The sequence below is a fragment of the Balaenoptera physalus genome, assembly GCF_965194825.1.
Source record: "Balaenoptera physalus genome assembly, chromosome: 20".
In the NCBI taxonomy this organism is placed as follows: domain Eukaryota; kingdom Metazoa; phylum Chordata; class Mammalia; order Artiodactyla; family Balaenopteridae; genus Balaenoptera; species Balaenoptera physalus.
The window spans coordinates 43,872,480-43,888,571 of record NC_138901.1 but is presented as its reverse complement, the minus strand read 5'-3'; the positions used below and the strand labels follow the sequence as shown (position 1 = coordinate 43,888,571).

The 16,092-nt window shown below is 55.8% G+C and overlaps 1 protein-coding gene across 1 annotated transcript; it reads left to right on the top strand.

Moving 5' to 3' along the window:
- Positions 1-4,299: 4,299 nt before the first annotated feature.
- On the top strand, positions 4,300-15,508 carry RASL10B (RAS like family 10 member B). The gene is made up of 4 exons (XM_082440172.1): positions 4,300-4,539; positions 7,427-7,789; positions 12,459-12,583; positions 13,060-15,508. Exons 2-4 carry the CDS (start codon positions 7,574-7,576, stop codon positions 13,328-13,330), a joined length of 612 nt encoding a protein of 203 aa, XP_082296298.1. The 5' UTR covers positions 4,300-4,539; positions 7,427-7,573; the 3' UTR covers positions 13,331-15,508.
- The last annotated feature ends 584 nt before the right edge of the window (positions 15,509-16,092 follow it).

Genomic DNA, 16,092 nt, shown 5'->3' with positions numbered 1-16,092 from the left:
GGAGCACAGCAGAGCTGCTCGTCGGTGTTCTCTTACCCAGGACGTTTCACTAATGAATTTATAAAGGCCTCTCAGATCTGCACGCAGGGCCTGCATGTTCCCAAGTGGATAGAATTAATGCTGCTTTCAAGCAAACTTGCCAAGGAGTTAGATCTAATCACCTGCATTTGTGTTGCCGGGGACACGTGAGCCAGGTGTGGTCAAGCTAGAGGCCCTGCCCCTGGTTGTGATGAGTGGACAGCGTCTGAAGTCTCCCACGGCCTGGAGTGGGGGAAGGAGGCTGTGGGATCCAATGCCCAGATGCCCTGAGCCTCTCTCACCAGTAGAGTGAGTGTAGGTAAGGTGCTTTGCACCGTGCTCAGCAGAGTAACTGCTTTTATTACATGGATGTCCAAACACCATGAACAAGCTGCCTTTGGCAGCTAGGAACTCTTGGTTGTCTCCACGTGCTGGCTGCAGTTAGCCCGAGCTCTAACTGGAATAACACTTGGGGTGGAGTGGGGTCAGGGTGGTCTTTGCGGAGGTTCAGAGTCAGAGACATGGAAGAGGGATGGGCCTGACTGAGGTCTAATTGGGTTCACCAGCTAAGAATGTCAATTTTGGCCAAGAAAATCCTTAGGACAGAAGCTTTCAACTCTTGGGTGCACATTGATATCACCCAAGAGCTTTCACAAAAGGCTGGTGATTCTTGGCCAGTCGGGTGGGGCCTGGGGCAATCTGCATTTCAAAAAACTCCTCAGATGTTTCTAGAAGTGCTGGATTGAGAATCACTGCCAGAGAAAGACTCACACTTGTTTGCCTCCTGCCTCTCCTGCAGTAATGGTGCTCTTGTGGCAGTTGAAAAACGGTAAAGCACTTTCATGCACGAGATGCCTGCCCATTCGTGAATTGAGAGCGTTATCCCCATTTTTCAGGTGAGAGGAGGCAGAGCCACGTCTTCTGATTCCCTCTGCCCTTAACTACTACAGCTTCCCTTCATCTGTGCCACCAGGCCAAAAGCCAGCCTTGCTAAGCCCCTGAGGTCCCAGTGTGTTCAGTCTCCAAAAGCAGGGTATACTGGCCCCCAGACCTCCACCTGAGATTGCACCCTTCTTCTCTGCCCCCGCCCCCCGCCACCAGTGGCAACTAAGAAATACTGAGATCTCAGGTACATTGTTTCTGAGACCAGAGAACAGCTGAGGACTCCCGGGTTGGAGCCTTCCTACTCCCACCTCATGCATTGATGCTTTTTCTGGTTTTGCTTGGACCCAGATTTCTTTTCCTGCCACCCCCAGCTCCAGGAGGCAAGAGCCTGTTTATTTTAATACCTGGTGTGGCACTTGGGAAAGATCACACCTCCCCCGTTGTTACCCATTTCTGTCTCCTGAACACTAATCCTAGAATCCCCACCAGCCCCCAGACATGTTATTAGCAACAAGGATGTTTCTTGAAAAGTTTCCGAGTTGGCTCCAAACTTGCCATCTCAGTTTCTCATTTAGCTTTTGCCCTGCCGTTCCTGATGCTGCCAACAAGAGGAAGACTAATTTAGGGATTGGTTAGACCCAGATGGACTTAATTTCCGGAATTACCCTTTTGAGACAGGACTGCCCCAGCACTCTGGGACTGAGAGAACTCCACTACCCGCCTTCTCCCACCGGGTAGGTGTTAGAGGAGGACGTTCAAGTCTAGCCTAGCCTCTGGCTTTCCCTCCCTTGTTTCATTCACTCTCCACTTACAGTCGAAGGCACCAGGATCTGGCTAGCCAGCTTCTGAAAGCCAGTGGGATCCTCGGCTACGATGGAGCAAGGGCGGCGGAGTGGCAGGTTCGGGTCCTCGTCCTCTCTGTCCCGCTCCGTGTCTGGGCTTCAGATGCTGCAGGTGGACCCATGCATTCCATCCCCTTAAACCTCAGGCGTCCTCAGCTGAACCAGAGCCACAGACAGAGCCTCTCAGGTTTTTTCACCAAGGTAATCCTAATCATAGAAGAGAGTGAACAGGCTCCTAGGGGCGTACATCCTTAGACCAAAGTGACTCTCAGCGAACCAAGATGATTTAACCGAGTCTTAAATTCAGGCACATTTTGCATTTTATGTTAACACTATGGGTTTGTTTTTTATATAAGATATAATGCTTTAAATGACCTATCACTGCAAGCCAGTGTGAGGCCCCGTAATGAACCTGTGGCTTTGTGTTCTCTTAGTATAGCTAAGTTGAGAATTCTGAGAAGCCTGGCCGCAAGGTGTGTGTGAGCATTGCATGATTTCTGGTTTCTAGTCTCCCTTGGGCTGAAATAGAACCAGAATGGCGGGCCATAGCCTGGGGGAGTAGACATAAATTCTGGGATCCTTGGGCGGGGTAAGAATGAAAGATTTTCAAATACAGTGGGGGGGATTGGTAGTGCCCTGGATGATTTAATCAAGTTAGGAGTCTCTTGGTTGACTTGGTTGACTGTTGCGATTCCACAGGGCCCGTAAATCTGATGCCTCCAGAACAAAAGTGGCACTCCAGGAGGGGGCCCCCTGTATCCTTCTCAGCCCTGCATTTGCGTCTAGCTGCCCTGGCCCTTCTCCTCAAAGCCCTACCCAACACCTGGGCGGGAGCCGTCTTAGCATAAATGGAAACGCTTCCCCAAGGTCATGTTCAACCTTCCCTCTGAATGGCTGTGTCTCTAAAACAGAAAAGAAAAACGAAAGGCCACACAGACTCCACGCCAGGCACTGCATTACAGACTCTACACACCACAGGCTCATTTATGCTGTGGGGACAACTGGTCACCTCTTCATTTTACAAATAAGGCATAGAGTTCGGAGCGTTCAGGTAATTTGCCTTCAGTCACATAGTAAGTGGTAGGGGCCAGGGCCTAAGTCCAGATCCGCTTGATTCTGAAGCCCAGGCTCGTAACCACTGTACTGTCCGTCTGGACAGGGGAGGGAAGGGGAGCGAGCGGGACGGTGCTCAGCCCACTAGTACTAGAAAGAACAGGAAGTCACAGTGCGGGATGCTGGGTCCAGGGGTAAAAGCACTTGGGAGATCTCTCCCAGCTTCCCCCTCCTCCTCCCTGCGCCTCTGCTTCAAAACCCTTCCAGGCTATCCCAGCCAGACAGGGCTAGATCCCAACTCCTTCCTCAGCAATCAAGGCCTTCGTGACTTAACCTCCACCAACCTCTCAGCCTCCTCTCCCTGTGCTTCCAGCCCCCCGCCCCCACCCCCGTGCCTGTCTGTGTCCTGGACCCCCTTCTCAAACCCCTGTAATTGCTCCCAACTTCTCTCATCTGAACCCTCCTCTTCCACACCCTCCCCCACCCTGGCACCCAAAATCCACTTCTTTCAAGGCTTCTTCCTTGAAAGTTGCCTCCTCTGAAGCCTCCACTGACTCCTCTCACTAGTTGGCCTGCTCCCTCTACCCTTCCCCAGAACCTTGACTCTGCACACAGCACGTATTCGCGCCACATGTGTGCTTCTGGCCTCCCTGATGAACTGTGGGCCCCTGGCCAAGTTCGTCAGTGGCTGCCCCGCTAGAGACTCCCAATTTTTGTCTTCCGCATTTTACACTTCAGTAAGACCAGTCACTCAGCCTCTCTCAGCCTCAACTATCTCATCTGTAAAACGGGGGAAACAGAATCTACCTCATAGTATTGTGAGCCTTAACTTTGAAGATGCAGGCGAAGCTGGGAGCACATTGCCTGGCACATACTCATTAAATGTTAGCTACCCGTGAGGAATGACACTGACCACGATTGTTTTAGAATAAATACACGGGCGATTCTGCCCTCTCCCCTGGCAAATGCTGGTATCACCCCGTCTGGAGAGGAGAGGGGAGCAGTCGTTTCAGGGGATGGAGGTCATTCATTGGCCTGGGATGAGCTTTGCTTTGCCAGCCTGCTCTGCTCTTCTTTCCCTGCTGCAGTGAAAGGTGGAAGTGACCACCCTTCGCAGCCCTCCGGTGGGGTGGAGGAGAGGAGTCTGGATGCCTCTCTAGCACACGGTGCAAGGCACACAGTGGGCGCCCGTCCAGTGACTGAACTGGGAAGGGTCAGAAGAGACCTAGAGAGGGAACCTGGGGTGTGTGGCGGGGGTGGGATATGGAGTGAAGCCAAAGGCTTTAGGGCCTTTCCGGTCCCTTTCTCCCAGGCCTCCAGGTTAGAGCTAAAAATACCGCAGGGACAGTCGGGAGGGGTGAAGGTCGAGGCTCGGGATTAAAGAATTTGTCCAGGGCTTCCCAAGTGAATATGGCAGGCTCAGGGACCCAGCGGAACGCCAGCGGGGCACGCCCCCCCCGCCCCCCGCCCCCCGCCCCGCTCCCGCCTCCTCCTCCTCCCAGCGCGAGCGGGCGGCGCGCTCCGGAGGGACAACCGGGCTGGAGGTGTCCTACCCACTCGGCGGCCAGCACCTGCCCCCTCCCCCCCGCGCCCGCCCTGAGCCCGCCCCGACTGCGCAGCCGGGGGCGCTCCCACCTCTCTCCCCCCGGGCCGGGGAGCCGGGGGGCAGCACCGGAGCCCGGGGGGAGCGCGGCCCCACCGGCCGGCCGGCCCGGGCTGGGGGTAGCTAGGACGGCCCCGGGTAAGCGGCGGGAGGCTGGGCGAGCGGGCGGGCCGGGGCCGGGGTGGGTCGGTGGGGGAATGGGGGGGGCGACGGGGGCGAGGAGGGAGGAGGGGGCCGGCGGACTGGCTGGGAAGCGGCGCGGGGCGGCCACGTGAGAGCTGGTGCTGGCGGGTTCGGGGGGGGGGTGCCTGCGAGGTGCTGGAGGCGGAGAGCAGGCTGGGCTCCGGCATCCCCCTCACCCAGAACTCCCACCAATCAGGTCATAGGGAGCTCAGCATCCTCCGACGCCCGCACCCACCCACTCCCACATGAATGTGATGGGGACAGACAGCGGGCAGACGTGTGACTCGGCCCACGGGACCTGCAAAGCCCCCGCCCTCAGTCTGGGGCTGGGACTCAGGCGTCCAGGTCCAGGGTAGAGGAACCAGAAGCAGGCTTTGGCCCCAGTGTATGTCCCCGGGCGCTGTCTGCAGACTCACTGCAGGGCACAGGCCTTGGGGAGGGAGGCTCAGGGGCCTGGTCCCTGCCTCTCCGGACAGCCCTCTTCCACCCCCACCCAGCTGGGGATGTTGCATTAACAAACACTTAGACCCAGGACCCCCGCCTGGGAAGCGGGAGGGGACACCAGTCACCTCTGAGTCAGGGCCTGATGACTTCCAGGAGGCTGTCCCCAGCCTAGGGGCCTCTCTGGCACCCCCTCCCTGGCTCTAGCGCTGTGCCCCGCTTTTATTTCCCAGCTATTCCCCCAGAAAGGGTTGATTTCAGGGCAGGGAATGGGTTGTCCAGGAGAATCTGCAGGTAGGCTACATCCTAGATCCCTCTAAGTTGCCACACCCAGGGGGAGGCGGGGACGCTTCTGGCATTCTTTGCCTTCTCTTCCTCCCCTAAGGTGCCCCCTCCCCACCTGCTTGTGCTGGTTATGTAATTAACCCAGCTGAGGCTCTCTGCCATGCTGACAGTGTCCAGGGATGCCTGAGGAGCCCAGGGCCCTGGAGGGATTTATGGGGAGGAGGGGCTGGTACTTCCCCCAGTTGGGAGCTCACAGAAATAGAGAAGCACTTGTTGGGGAAAGGACACTGCATGGGACTGGAAGGAGATAAGAGTCCTAGTCTTAGTTGACAGCTCAACTGGCTATGTGGTCTTCACGTCCCTAAATCTGTGGGTTTTTTTTTTTTTTTGGTTTTGTTTTTACCTTCAATAAAATGGGGAGAATTGCACGCACGTGTGCACGCACACACAAACACACACTACATGTCTGTGAGCAACAGTGCAGTAGTGCAGAGTGACCCATCTGGGATGGCTAGGAGGTCCCATTGTGATCGTGGAAAGCCTTCGATGAGTGAAGGACCCCTGTGCATAACAATGGCCACTGTTTATTGAACACCTACTCTGTGCAGGCACGGCCTCACAACACCCTATGATGTTCCTTGCCCAAGATCACACTTTAGGTGAGTGGCAGAGCGGAGAATCCAGCGCTGGTGGATCTCACTCCAGATCCTGCCGTTGGTTTACTATGCTGTATGTGCACATGCCCTGTGGATTGGGTCCTCTGAACCGGGACGGACTGGACTGAGGGACATTCAGCTGTGAGCTGTGCATATGTGGAAAGGGCATGCATCCACAGAGAAAACATGCATATGTGCTGGAAAGCATGGCCCCATCCAAACCCAGCAAACCCATCTGCCTTGGACCCACTTAGCAGGCACTGGTGTCACCCTCCTGGGAGTAGTCCCCAGACAGGAGGTCTTAGGCATGTACCAGCATCCCTGGTCACCATCCTCAACAGAAAGAGAAGGCACCTGGCTAAGAGGTTTACTTGGATTATCTCAGAAGTAGGGGCTAATGATCCTCCTTTATAAGTGTGCAGAATGTGGCTCAGATCAGGCAGTTGATTTGCCCTCTGACCCACAGCCAGGAAACATCAGAGCTGGGATTTATATCCATGCTCTAAAGTCACTGAAACTGAGCAAGCAAGGCGCTAACGAATCCATGTCAAGGTTCAATCCTGTAGCAGCCCTTTCCCGGGCACCTGTTGCACGCCAGGTCCTCTGAGCTCAAGGAGTTGCCAGATAATCAGACACAGCCCTTGGCCTGTGGCCTTCGCCAGCTAGAATCACTAAACTTGGAAGCTGAAGTACTGCGACATTGTAGAAAGGAGTAGCCGCCTTTCCCAGCTGTGTGCCTGGGCTCGTGTCTCCCTCCCTCTGGGTCTTCTCTCCAAAGTGGGAATACCTATCACCTGGGGATACTGTATCGACTAAGGATAACCACGTGGGCATGCTGACCTAGAGTAACTGCTCCGCAAGTGTCGCGCTCCAGAGCCAAAGCCATCGGCCAGTCCAGGGATTCTCAGCAGGGGGTGCTTGGGAAGGTGGGGGGAGCGCATTTTGGGTCATCATGGTCACTAGAGGCTGCTGCTTTCAAGTACTTCCAGGCAGCTGGGGATGTGAAATGCCCTGCTCGATAAAGAATTCTCTCTCCACAAAACACCAGGACTGCCTCCACGGAGACACACTGGCCTGGTCTCACCCCTGAGGACCGGGAGACCAAGACTGTGAGGCGTTGCTGTCTTGCCCCGGGCTCAGTGGGAAGGCTGGGACTTGAAGCCAAGTCTAGTTCTCTTTCCACTCCGTTCTGCGGCCCGCCCGGGTCTGGGAGTCAGACTGGCCAAAAGTCAGGTCATAATACAAGTCAAGAAAGATTGATTCCCACTGATGGGATGGACGGCAGGGAGAATGGAGAAGGAAGGATGGGGAGGTTCTGGATAGATGGGATAAGGGCTCTGGGGAAGGGAAGGCATCCCAAGCGGCAGTAGTAACAGCTCCAGTGATGTCCCCAAGGTGGAAAAGTACAGGATATGTCCAAGGAGAAGGCAGCCCACCAAGCCCACCTCTTGTTTCCACAGTCCAGGTGGAGGCCGCAGAGGGCCCAGGGCAAGCAGGGGCAGCGATGATTGGTCCTGACGGTGGCTGAGCCCCCAGCCCCTGGAATATGCAGCCCGGGGGAGCCCCAGGCAGCGGCGAGGACGAGGTGGCGGAGCGGGGCGGGAGGCATGGTCTCCACCTACCGGGTGGCCGTGCTGGGGGCGCGAGGCGTGGGCAAGAGTGCCATCGTGCGCCAGTTCCTGTACAACGAGTTCAGCGAGGTCTGCGTGCCCACCACCGCCCGCCGCCTCTACCTGCCTGCTGTCGTCATGAACGGCCACGTGCACGACCTCCAGATCCTCGACTTCCCGCCCATCAGCGCCTTCCCTGTCAACACGCTGCAGGTAGGGGGGCGGGGGGTGGGGGGGACAGGGTGGAGGAGAGCCTGGACCCCAACCCTCTCCTGGCTCCCGCCCTATTGCTGGCTTTGAGAACTCCGCGCTGCACCACGGGCCAGCCTACTTAGAGCCGTGCCAGGAATCCATTCATTTGTGTGCTGGTTTATTCAACAAATATTTGATGAATGTCTGATGTGTACCAGGCCCTGTGGTGGGCACTGGGGTAGAATGGTGCTCAAAACAGAGCAGTTTGCTCTCAAGGAACTCATAGTCTGGTGAGAAGACAGTCAACTATTACATAGTTCCATGAGTGTCATGATTGCAGGGGATGCGGGGAACTAAGACAGCCCTTAAGGGGCATCTATCCCACGAAGGGGTGTGAGGGTGGGGGTCACAGGAGGTGATGTCTCAGCTAGGTAGGATCTGGGCAGGTAAAGGGCAGTGGAGAGAAAGGCATAGAGCGCCGGATGCCTGTTAATATTCTGGGCACTGCCTCCCATGGCCTCAGACCCACGTCGTCTGTAGAAGGGACAGCAGAAGAAAAGGCTGGGACCTGGGAAAGGTGTGTTCTCAGAGATTGGAGACCCCAATCAGATCTCTTGCCCAAGGGCCTTTTCTCTTAAGTGATGCTTTGTCCCCTGACCTCAGGACTGGCCCTCGGGGCAGCCTTTCCTGCAGGGGTTGGATTCAGATGCCCCCAGTGCCCTGGCTTACAGGGTCCAGCCTGCAGACCGGGTCCTTCTTCCTGCTCTCTACCTTTGGCTTGAGCGGGGGTCGGGTGCAGGGGGAAGCTGAACCCTAGACATGTTGGCTCACCAAAGAAGCCCCTGACCAGAGCGCAGAGTTTCTCCAGGAAGGCTAGGCACGGTGGAGGCCCGGAGGGCAGGGGCCACCGCTTGGCCAGTTGTAACTGTGCAAATACAGCAATCTCTCGGGTGGGGCTGGGGGCTGGGGAAGGGCTCAGGCTCAGCACTGTGTTAGCAACTCCGGGCAGGAGGACCTTCGCCCAACCTCGGGGACACCTGTCTCTCCCGTCCCAGGTGTGGGAGCGTCAGCACCAAAGACAAAAGCCTTAAACACACATCACGCCTTGGAAACAGTGAGGTCAGGGCAGTGGGTCCAAGGTCAGGTGTTATAGTTCTCCTCCAAAGGAGACTAACAGTAGCCTGAGTGGATGCTCAGATCCCGCTCTGGTCCTGTGCATTGAGCTGGGTTTATTTTTCACATTTTGTTGTGTGTTTAAATTGTAATTTCGATTTTGGAATCGGGAAGATACAATTTAAAAGCCCAAACTTTGTTAAAACAAACAAACAAGAAGTACACCCAAAGAAATCTCAGTCCCACCCCTGCTCTCTTTACCCCAGTTCTTGCCCCATTCTATAGCCATTCTCATTGGTTTTTTTATTCACACTTCCAGTTTTTCTTTACACAAATAAGAAAATGTATTCTTATTCCACTCCCCTTCTTGCATTAAAAAAAAAACAAAAACAAAACTGTTCTGCACCTTTTGTTTGTTTGTTTGGGTTTTTTCTTTGTTTGTTTGTTTTTTTGGCTTGACATTTTAACCTGGAGGTCTTTCCATGTCAGTATCTAGAGGTCTTCTTCATTCTTTTTTCATGGCTACACTGTATTCCATTGGAAAGATGTACTATGAAGTCCCCTCTTGTTGGACAAGTGGGTTGTTTCCAAACTTTTGCTTCAAAACAATGCCACAGTGAATAGCCTTGTAATAGTCATTTTGTACACAGGAAGGCATATCTGTGGGATCGATTTCTGGAAATGGCATTGCTAGGTCAAAGGATAAATGCAACTGGAGTTTGGAAGGTGCCAGATTCCACCCCGCCACCCCCCCCCCCATTAAGGTGCATAGTTTGTGCTCCTGTGAGGGATGTTACATGAGCGCTTGTTTCCCTAAAGCCATCAGAGTGTATTGACAAACTTTTGGATTTTTGACAGTCTGATAGATGAGATAGGATAATCTCAGTGTACTTTTTTTAATAGGGAGCATTTTCGTTTTTTTTTAAATTAATTAATTTATTTATTTTATTTATGGCTGTGTTGGGTCTTCGTTTCTGTGTGAGGGCTTTCTCTAGTTGTGGCAAGCGGGGGCCACTCTTCATCGCGGTGCGCGGGCCTCTCACCATCGCGGCCTCTCTTGTTGCGGAGCACAGGCTCCAGACGCGCAGGCTCAGTAATTGTGGCTCACGGGCCCAGTTGCTCCGCGGCATGTGGGGTCTTCCCAGACCAGGGCTCGAACCCATGTCCCCTGCATTGGCAGGCAGATTCTCAACCACTGCTCCACCAGGGAAGCCCTCAGTGTACTTTTTATTTACATCTCTGATTATGAGTGAAGTTGAGCATCTTTTCATGTGTTTGAGGGCCTTTGCCTTTCTTTTTCCGGAAACTATTAATGCCTTTGCTCATCTTTCTGTTGGATCATTGGCCTTTTTCTTCCTGATTGACCCTGAGTTTTGGACTCTCCAAGGATGTCCAAGACTTAACCCCTGAAACACAAGAAAGGGACTTTGAGCAAAGAAATGCTGAGACAGGATCCTGCGTGCCCTGAAGATCAAATAGTAGAATCCCAATGGTTACGGTCTGAAAATAAGAATACATTCTTCCCCAATGCCAGATGAGACCCAGCCCAGGAGAGCGGCGTTTCTAGGGTCTGAGTCTCAGCTGTTGCTTCTGCAGCCTCTCTCCTCCTATCAGAGAAGGAAGCTGAGGTTAGAGGGCGTGTGCAACCCACCAAAGAAATGAGCAGCAAATGCATGGTTGGCACCCAGGTGGCTGAGGCTCCCTCAGCTCCTGTGTCCTTGGAACTGGACTCAGTTTCCATTGCTCCTTCTCTGTCTTGATGCAGCCCCAAGATGGTCTTTTACCATCTGGAATGCTGCATGGAGCTAGCTGGAAGGCAAGCTGAGCTTTCTTGCTCCCTCCCTTCAATCAGGGGTGAAGGGACAACCCAGCCAATTGGGAGCCTTCTTCCTCTCTCTTTTAGGAGCCCCCAGAGAGGAGTGGGTGGGAGGCAGCCTGGAGGCCCCCTTGAGGAGGTAGCATGTTGGGAGAGAGGTGGGGCTGTCACCCTCGAAGGCTAGCAGCTGTTCCCTCTCCCCAGCAGAGAGCTGGAAGAATGTGGGAGCCTCCTGCCTATTTCCCCATCCCTCCCACTTCCTGCTGATCTCCACTCCTTGCATGGGATGGAGGAGGAACAGCGTACACTCTGGGGTCCCAAGCTCCCAGAGGTCCTGTGTCCAGTGGAATACAGTCTTTCCTGGCCTGAGAAACCAGTTCATGGTTTCCTATGATTTCAGATTTATCCTCAGCATCTTCCCCCTGCACCAAAGTTAAAACTCAGCGCAAAGAAAAGATGCCACATCATCTCCCTGGAGAAATCCACTGCACCAGCTTCTAAGCCTTTGAATGGGGAAGTGCTTTTCTGGAGTCATACTGAACTCCACCACTGTCGCCCAAGTCTTTCCCCTTTTAATCCTTCTCTGCAGTGTAGAACCAGCTGTAGTCCTCCATGCCTGATCCCTACCCCAATTCAGCTCATAAGCTGGCACCGGAGGTACGCCTGCCTCTCCCTCTAGTCTTTTGCCGGGGCTCTAGTTCCTAGAGAAAACCCTAGTTCCCCTTGTCCTGGGAGGCCTCTGCCTCCCCAAACTTCAGGGAGGCCCTTCTTTCCACACTCTGGCTGCTTTCTGCTGCTGCCCTTGCAATTCTCATCTGCTGGCAGGTTAATTAGCTAACTAATCTCTTAAGGAATCTTCTCTTTCTTGCACTCAGCCTTGCCTGGGGCCTGTTCAGCTTGAGCTGCGGGCCCTTCCCAGAGAATTTGCCACAGGCATTCATCAGGAAGTTCCATCTCCGTGGAGCTGCCCTGGGGCCCTGCTCTACATCAGCCCCCATTCGGCATCCAGTCTCAACCTTTTTCTCCTCAGGCTTCCTTCTTAACCTTGAGGGCAGAGTGAAGCAAACAGAAGGGGCACATCAGGTAGCAATCTAAGGGCTGCGTTACAGGCAGGAATTGGGTTGATCCCAGCACGGACCAGGTGGGATTCAGGACCGTGGAGAGTTCACCAGCCTAGGTAGTGCAGTTAAAGAGCCTGCTAAGAGCCTAGGAGGAGGAGGGATATAAAAATGAGGAAGGCTGGACTCTGGTCCTCAGGAGCTCACAGCAGAAGTGGGGACCTGGGAATGGAAACAGCTCTGACCAAGGTATAATTGAACTGTTCTTAGAACACAAGATGAAGGGAATAGTCCCCTGCTTGCAGGAAGGCTTCTTAGAGGAGGAGGAGGCATCTGAGCTGAGGCCTGGGAAGATACAGAGGATTTCAACAGGTCCAACAACTAGCTCAGGGCTGGGCTCGTAGAGGCGCTTAATAAATGTAATCGAACAAAGGACTGGATGGATGGATTGGGGGACAAAAATGGGACAAGGCAGATCTCAGCTCCAGGCGTGCACAGGACAGACAGCGGCCCTGCCGCATCCTGGCTTGGAGGTGGGAAGCCACACCTGAGCTCTGCCAGTTGTGCCCTGGGCCTGGCTTCCTGGGGATCGGTGAGTGTGCAAGGCTTAGGGTGCAGTGGCAAGTGAGAGTGCTGTGTATGGCGGGAGGTGGCTGGGGGCTTATGGCTGCTCTGACCTTGGTGCTGGCTGGGGGTGTTGCAGGAGTGGGCAGACGCCTGCTGCAGGGGACTCCGGAGCGTCCACGCCTACATCCTGGTCTACGACATCTGCTGCTTTGACAGCTTTGAGTACGTCAAGACCATCCGCCAGCAGATCCTAGAGACGAGGTGAGGGGCCGGGATACACTCCACTGCCACCTCAGTGGATGCCCCTATGCTGGCCACTTCCTGTGAAAAGGGTGCAGTGGGAGGGAAACAGATCAAGTGCCTCTGGTTCCCACACATACTCAAACACACACTCACGACATTTTGCCATCCCCGTTTCTGTTAACTCATTTTGGGACCCTTACCATGGGGTGGCTAGTCTAGCGCAGTAGTTAAGAGCAGAGGCTCGGGGAAGGAGACTTCCAGGGCGCCTCAGCCGCATGACTTTAAGCCAGGCTCAGGTTCCTGATCTGTACAATGGGGAGAACATTAACATCCACCTTTTGGATCAGTTGGTGTCAGTTACAGCGCTGCGCCTGGAACAGATGGATGGTAGTAGCAGTATTGACCAGGCACAGCCCGCCCTTCTTGAAATCTGGCGGGGGGCGGGGTTGTGAGACTAGACTGGGGGGTTCTGAGATTCCCACCTCGCCCCGCAGGGTGATCGGCACCTCGGAGACGCCCATCATCATCGTGGGCAACAAGAGGGACCTGCAGCGCGGACGCGTGATCCCGCGCTGGAACGTGTCACACCTGGTGCGCAAGACCTGGAAGTGCGGCTACGTGGAGTGCTCGGCCAAGTACAACTGGCACATCCTGCTGCTCTTCAGCGAGCTGCTCAAGAGCGTCGGCTGCGCCCGCTGCAAGCACGTGCACGCCGCCCTGCGCTTCCAGGGCGCGCTGCGCCGCAACCGCTGCGCCATCATGTGACGCCGCGCCCCGCCGGCCGCAGCCCCCGCAGGCCCGAGCGGGGAGGGGCAGGAAGAGAACTCCTGGACCGCCCCAGCAGCCACGCCCTCCCCGGGAGAGGCGGAGGGCGAGAGGGAGCGTCCCCTTAACTGCCCCGTCCTCCCGCCTCTCCCGCGTCTGTCTTCCTGGGACGGCCGCCTTTAGTGCTGTAGTTCGTGCAGAGCCCGGCCCGGCCCTTAGGAGCGCCGCCGCCCCTGGGGCTTCGGGGTGAGCGCGTGACACGGAGGGCGGGGGTGGAGAGGTGCTGCCCTGGCCGGGCCCGCACCCGTCTCCTCCAGAGAGTGTGTCTGTCATTGCTCCGCGTCTTCTTTTCCCGTGTCTGTCTGTCTGCCCAAGCGTCAGTTGGTCCTCAGCTGTCTTACCCACCCTCGCCGCCTCCTGCTTCGTTCACAGGGCTCTCATTTCATCCAGCCCCTTGTCGCAGGTCCCGGCAGCTTCTTCGTGAGGCCAGCCTTCGGACCGTCAGCACCACCGGCACGGGGCGGAGCGATGCGGGTGGCCCAGGGACCACAACCGGGGTCCGAGGGTTGAGGTCCTGGATCAGTCAGGGGGAGAAGGCAGAGCTCCCCCCGCTTCCAGGGAGACCTCCCCGCCCAACAGCCCCTACAGACGCAACAAGCTACCTTCCAGCCTTAACTCGATGGTCCGTCCCTGCCGGGTGCCCCTCACCCATTTCCTGACCCTAAAGTCAGATCACCCCCTGGGTTCAACATTTTTTTCTTGACCGAGTGTGGAGAGGGAATGCCCCCAAATGATAGATTTATTTCCACGATGCCAGCTTCCAGCCCTCCGTCCCCTTCTGGGTTGAGTGGTCTGCCAGACTGGAGGATGTTTGGGGGGGAGGGGGGGGTCTGGTGGTGGGCGGGGTGTGGAGGGAGGCAGTCAGGTCGTGCCAGCGAAGACTCTGTCTCCCCATCTGACCCCAAGCTGACTGCCCCAGACCTTGCCCGCCTTGAATCTCAGATTACCCCGATTAATCTGGGGAGGGGCAGAGCCGGGAAAAGAATTATGGGAACCCCTATGCTTAGGGGAGATATACCGGCATCCCCACCCCTAGATGGAGGCCCTCAGGATCTGATGCCCCCTTGTCCCAACACCAGTTGGCCCCATGCCTTGACTCACTCCGCCCCATTTTCTCCGGCTGCCTGGCCAGTTTCTACCTCTTGTCACCGGAGCTGATCACTGTCAGTTTTGTACCGATTTAGAAATAACAAAAGTAATGAAGATACTAGGAGTGACGTGCGGGATTACTGGGGGATTTGGGGGGCGGGAGAAATGGTGCGAGTCCCCGGCCGCCTAGCCAAGTTCTCCCTGAGGCCGAGCCCTCAGCCCTGCTCTGGTGGGAGGATAGCGAGGTCCCTTACTAGAAGAGAGACGGAGAGAACAGCCTAGCCTCGATGTAGCCAAACTGTGGCGTATAGACCAGGAAACCAGGTAGCTCAGGGTGGTGATGGAGAGGAGTCTGGGGGAGGCGTCATGGGTGGCGAACTTCTCATCCAGATCCAGCGTGAGAGGGAAGCTTCGATTCTCTCTTCTGCTTCCCCAGGTGATTCCCGCTCCATTCACTGGGGGTAACAGCCCGACAGTGACTGCCCTGACCTTGGGCAGTCCAGTATTTTGGGGTTCTGGTCCCTGCTGTGCTGCATGACTTTGCGCAAGTGACCTGCCCTCTCTGAGCCTCCCTCTGAAGCAGAGGAGGTGGCTCCCCTCCCCCCCACACCTTGGAGTGGCTGGGAGGGTAAGGAAGAGGGGCTGCCCCCCTTTATCCCCTGCATCCTTGCCCCCTGATTCACCAGGGGGATGGGGTGAGTGGTGACAGCATCTCACCTGCCCCATCACTGTCACCCCCAGCTCTGAGGCACCTGAGGTGAGGGTGCGGGACCCAGGCCTCTGGCTGCCCCCTGTGGGAGCCGTTGGAATGTATCGCCTGGCTGCCCCCTTCACCCACCCTCTCACCCCCGCTTCACCCCAGATCTTTGATTTTGATTCCTTCTGCCCCTATTCTGAGTGTCTGTCCTTCACCCTGCCCTCCCTTCCCCAGGGTTTCCCACCACAGGGTCTGGAAGTGTGTGTGACGCCCACTGCGCTGTGATCAGAAGTCAGATTAAAAATCAGGGAGTGTTTTCCCTCGTTTCTGTACCAAGGTGTTGGCTCAGTTCCTGCCGTGGGAAGGAAGGGACTCCCTACAGGGTTTCTGCCTGCTGAGCTCTGGAAGGACAGACGGTCTGGGTGATGAGGTGGCCTGAGTCCTAAAGCCCAGGTCAACCAGGAGAATGAAGGGAAAGGGAGAGAGTTGGGGACTCATCTCCTCTCCACCTCCCGCCAAGTGAGCCAAACCATTCAGAGGAGAAGCATAACATCTCCCTCTGCCACTTTCTTGGGAAGACTTTTAGAAGTGGACTCAATCCCAGCTTCTGCCTTTGTGTCTTCCTCCCACTCATGGCCGAGGCTCTGCAGCCCCCCGGCCCACACCCGTCATAACTCCAGGGGTGAAGATGTGTTAAGGAACGCTCTCAGCCATCCCTCTTGACTCAGTGATCTCAGTTCCCAACCCCCAGAGCAAAGTTTTGAAGTCCTGCAGGAGCCTGTGTGGGGCGACCTTGTCCCTGCCCGTGGTGCTGAGGCAGCAGCCTCTTCCAGGAGAGAAAGGCTGTCTGGCAAGGTTGGCTGGGGCTGCAGAGGGGAAACCTCTCTCACCCCAGCTCCCTTCCCCTCTTCCCCTC

Bases quoted from the DNA above. Each gene is read 5' to 3' on its own strand.
- RASL10B (XM_082440172.1), top strand. From the start codon at position 7,574: ATGGTCTCCACCTACCGGGTGGCCGTGCTGGGGGCGCGAGGCGTGGGC. The intron at 7,790-12,458 runs GTAGGGGGGCGG...GGGGTGTTGCAG, and splicing joins TCCCTGTCAACACGCTGCAG to GAGTGGGCAGACGCCTGCTG. The intron at 12,584-13,059 runs GTGAGGGGCCGG...CTCGCCCCGCAG, and splicing joins CAGCAGATCCTAGAGACGAG to GGTGATCGGCACCTCGGAGA.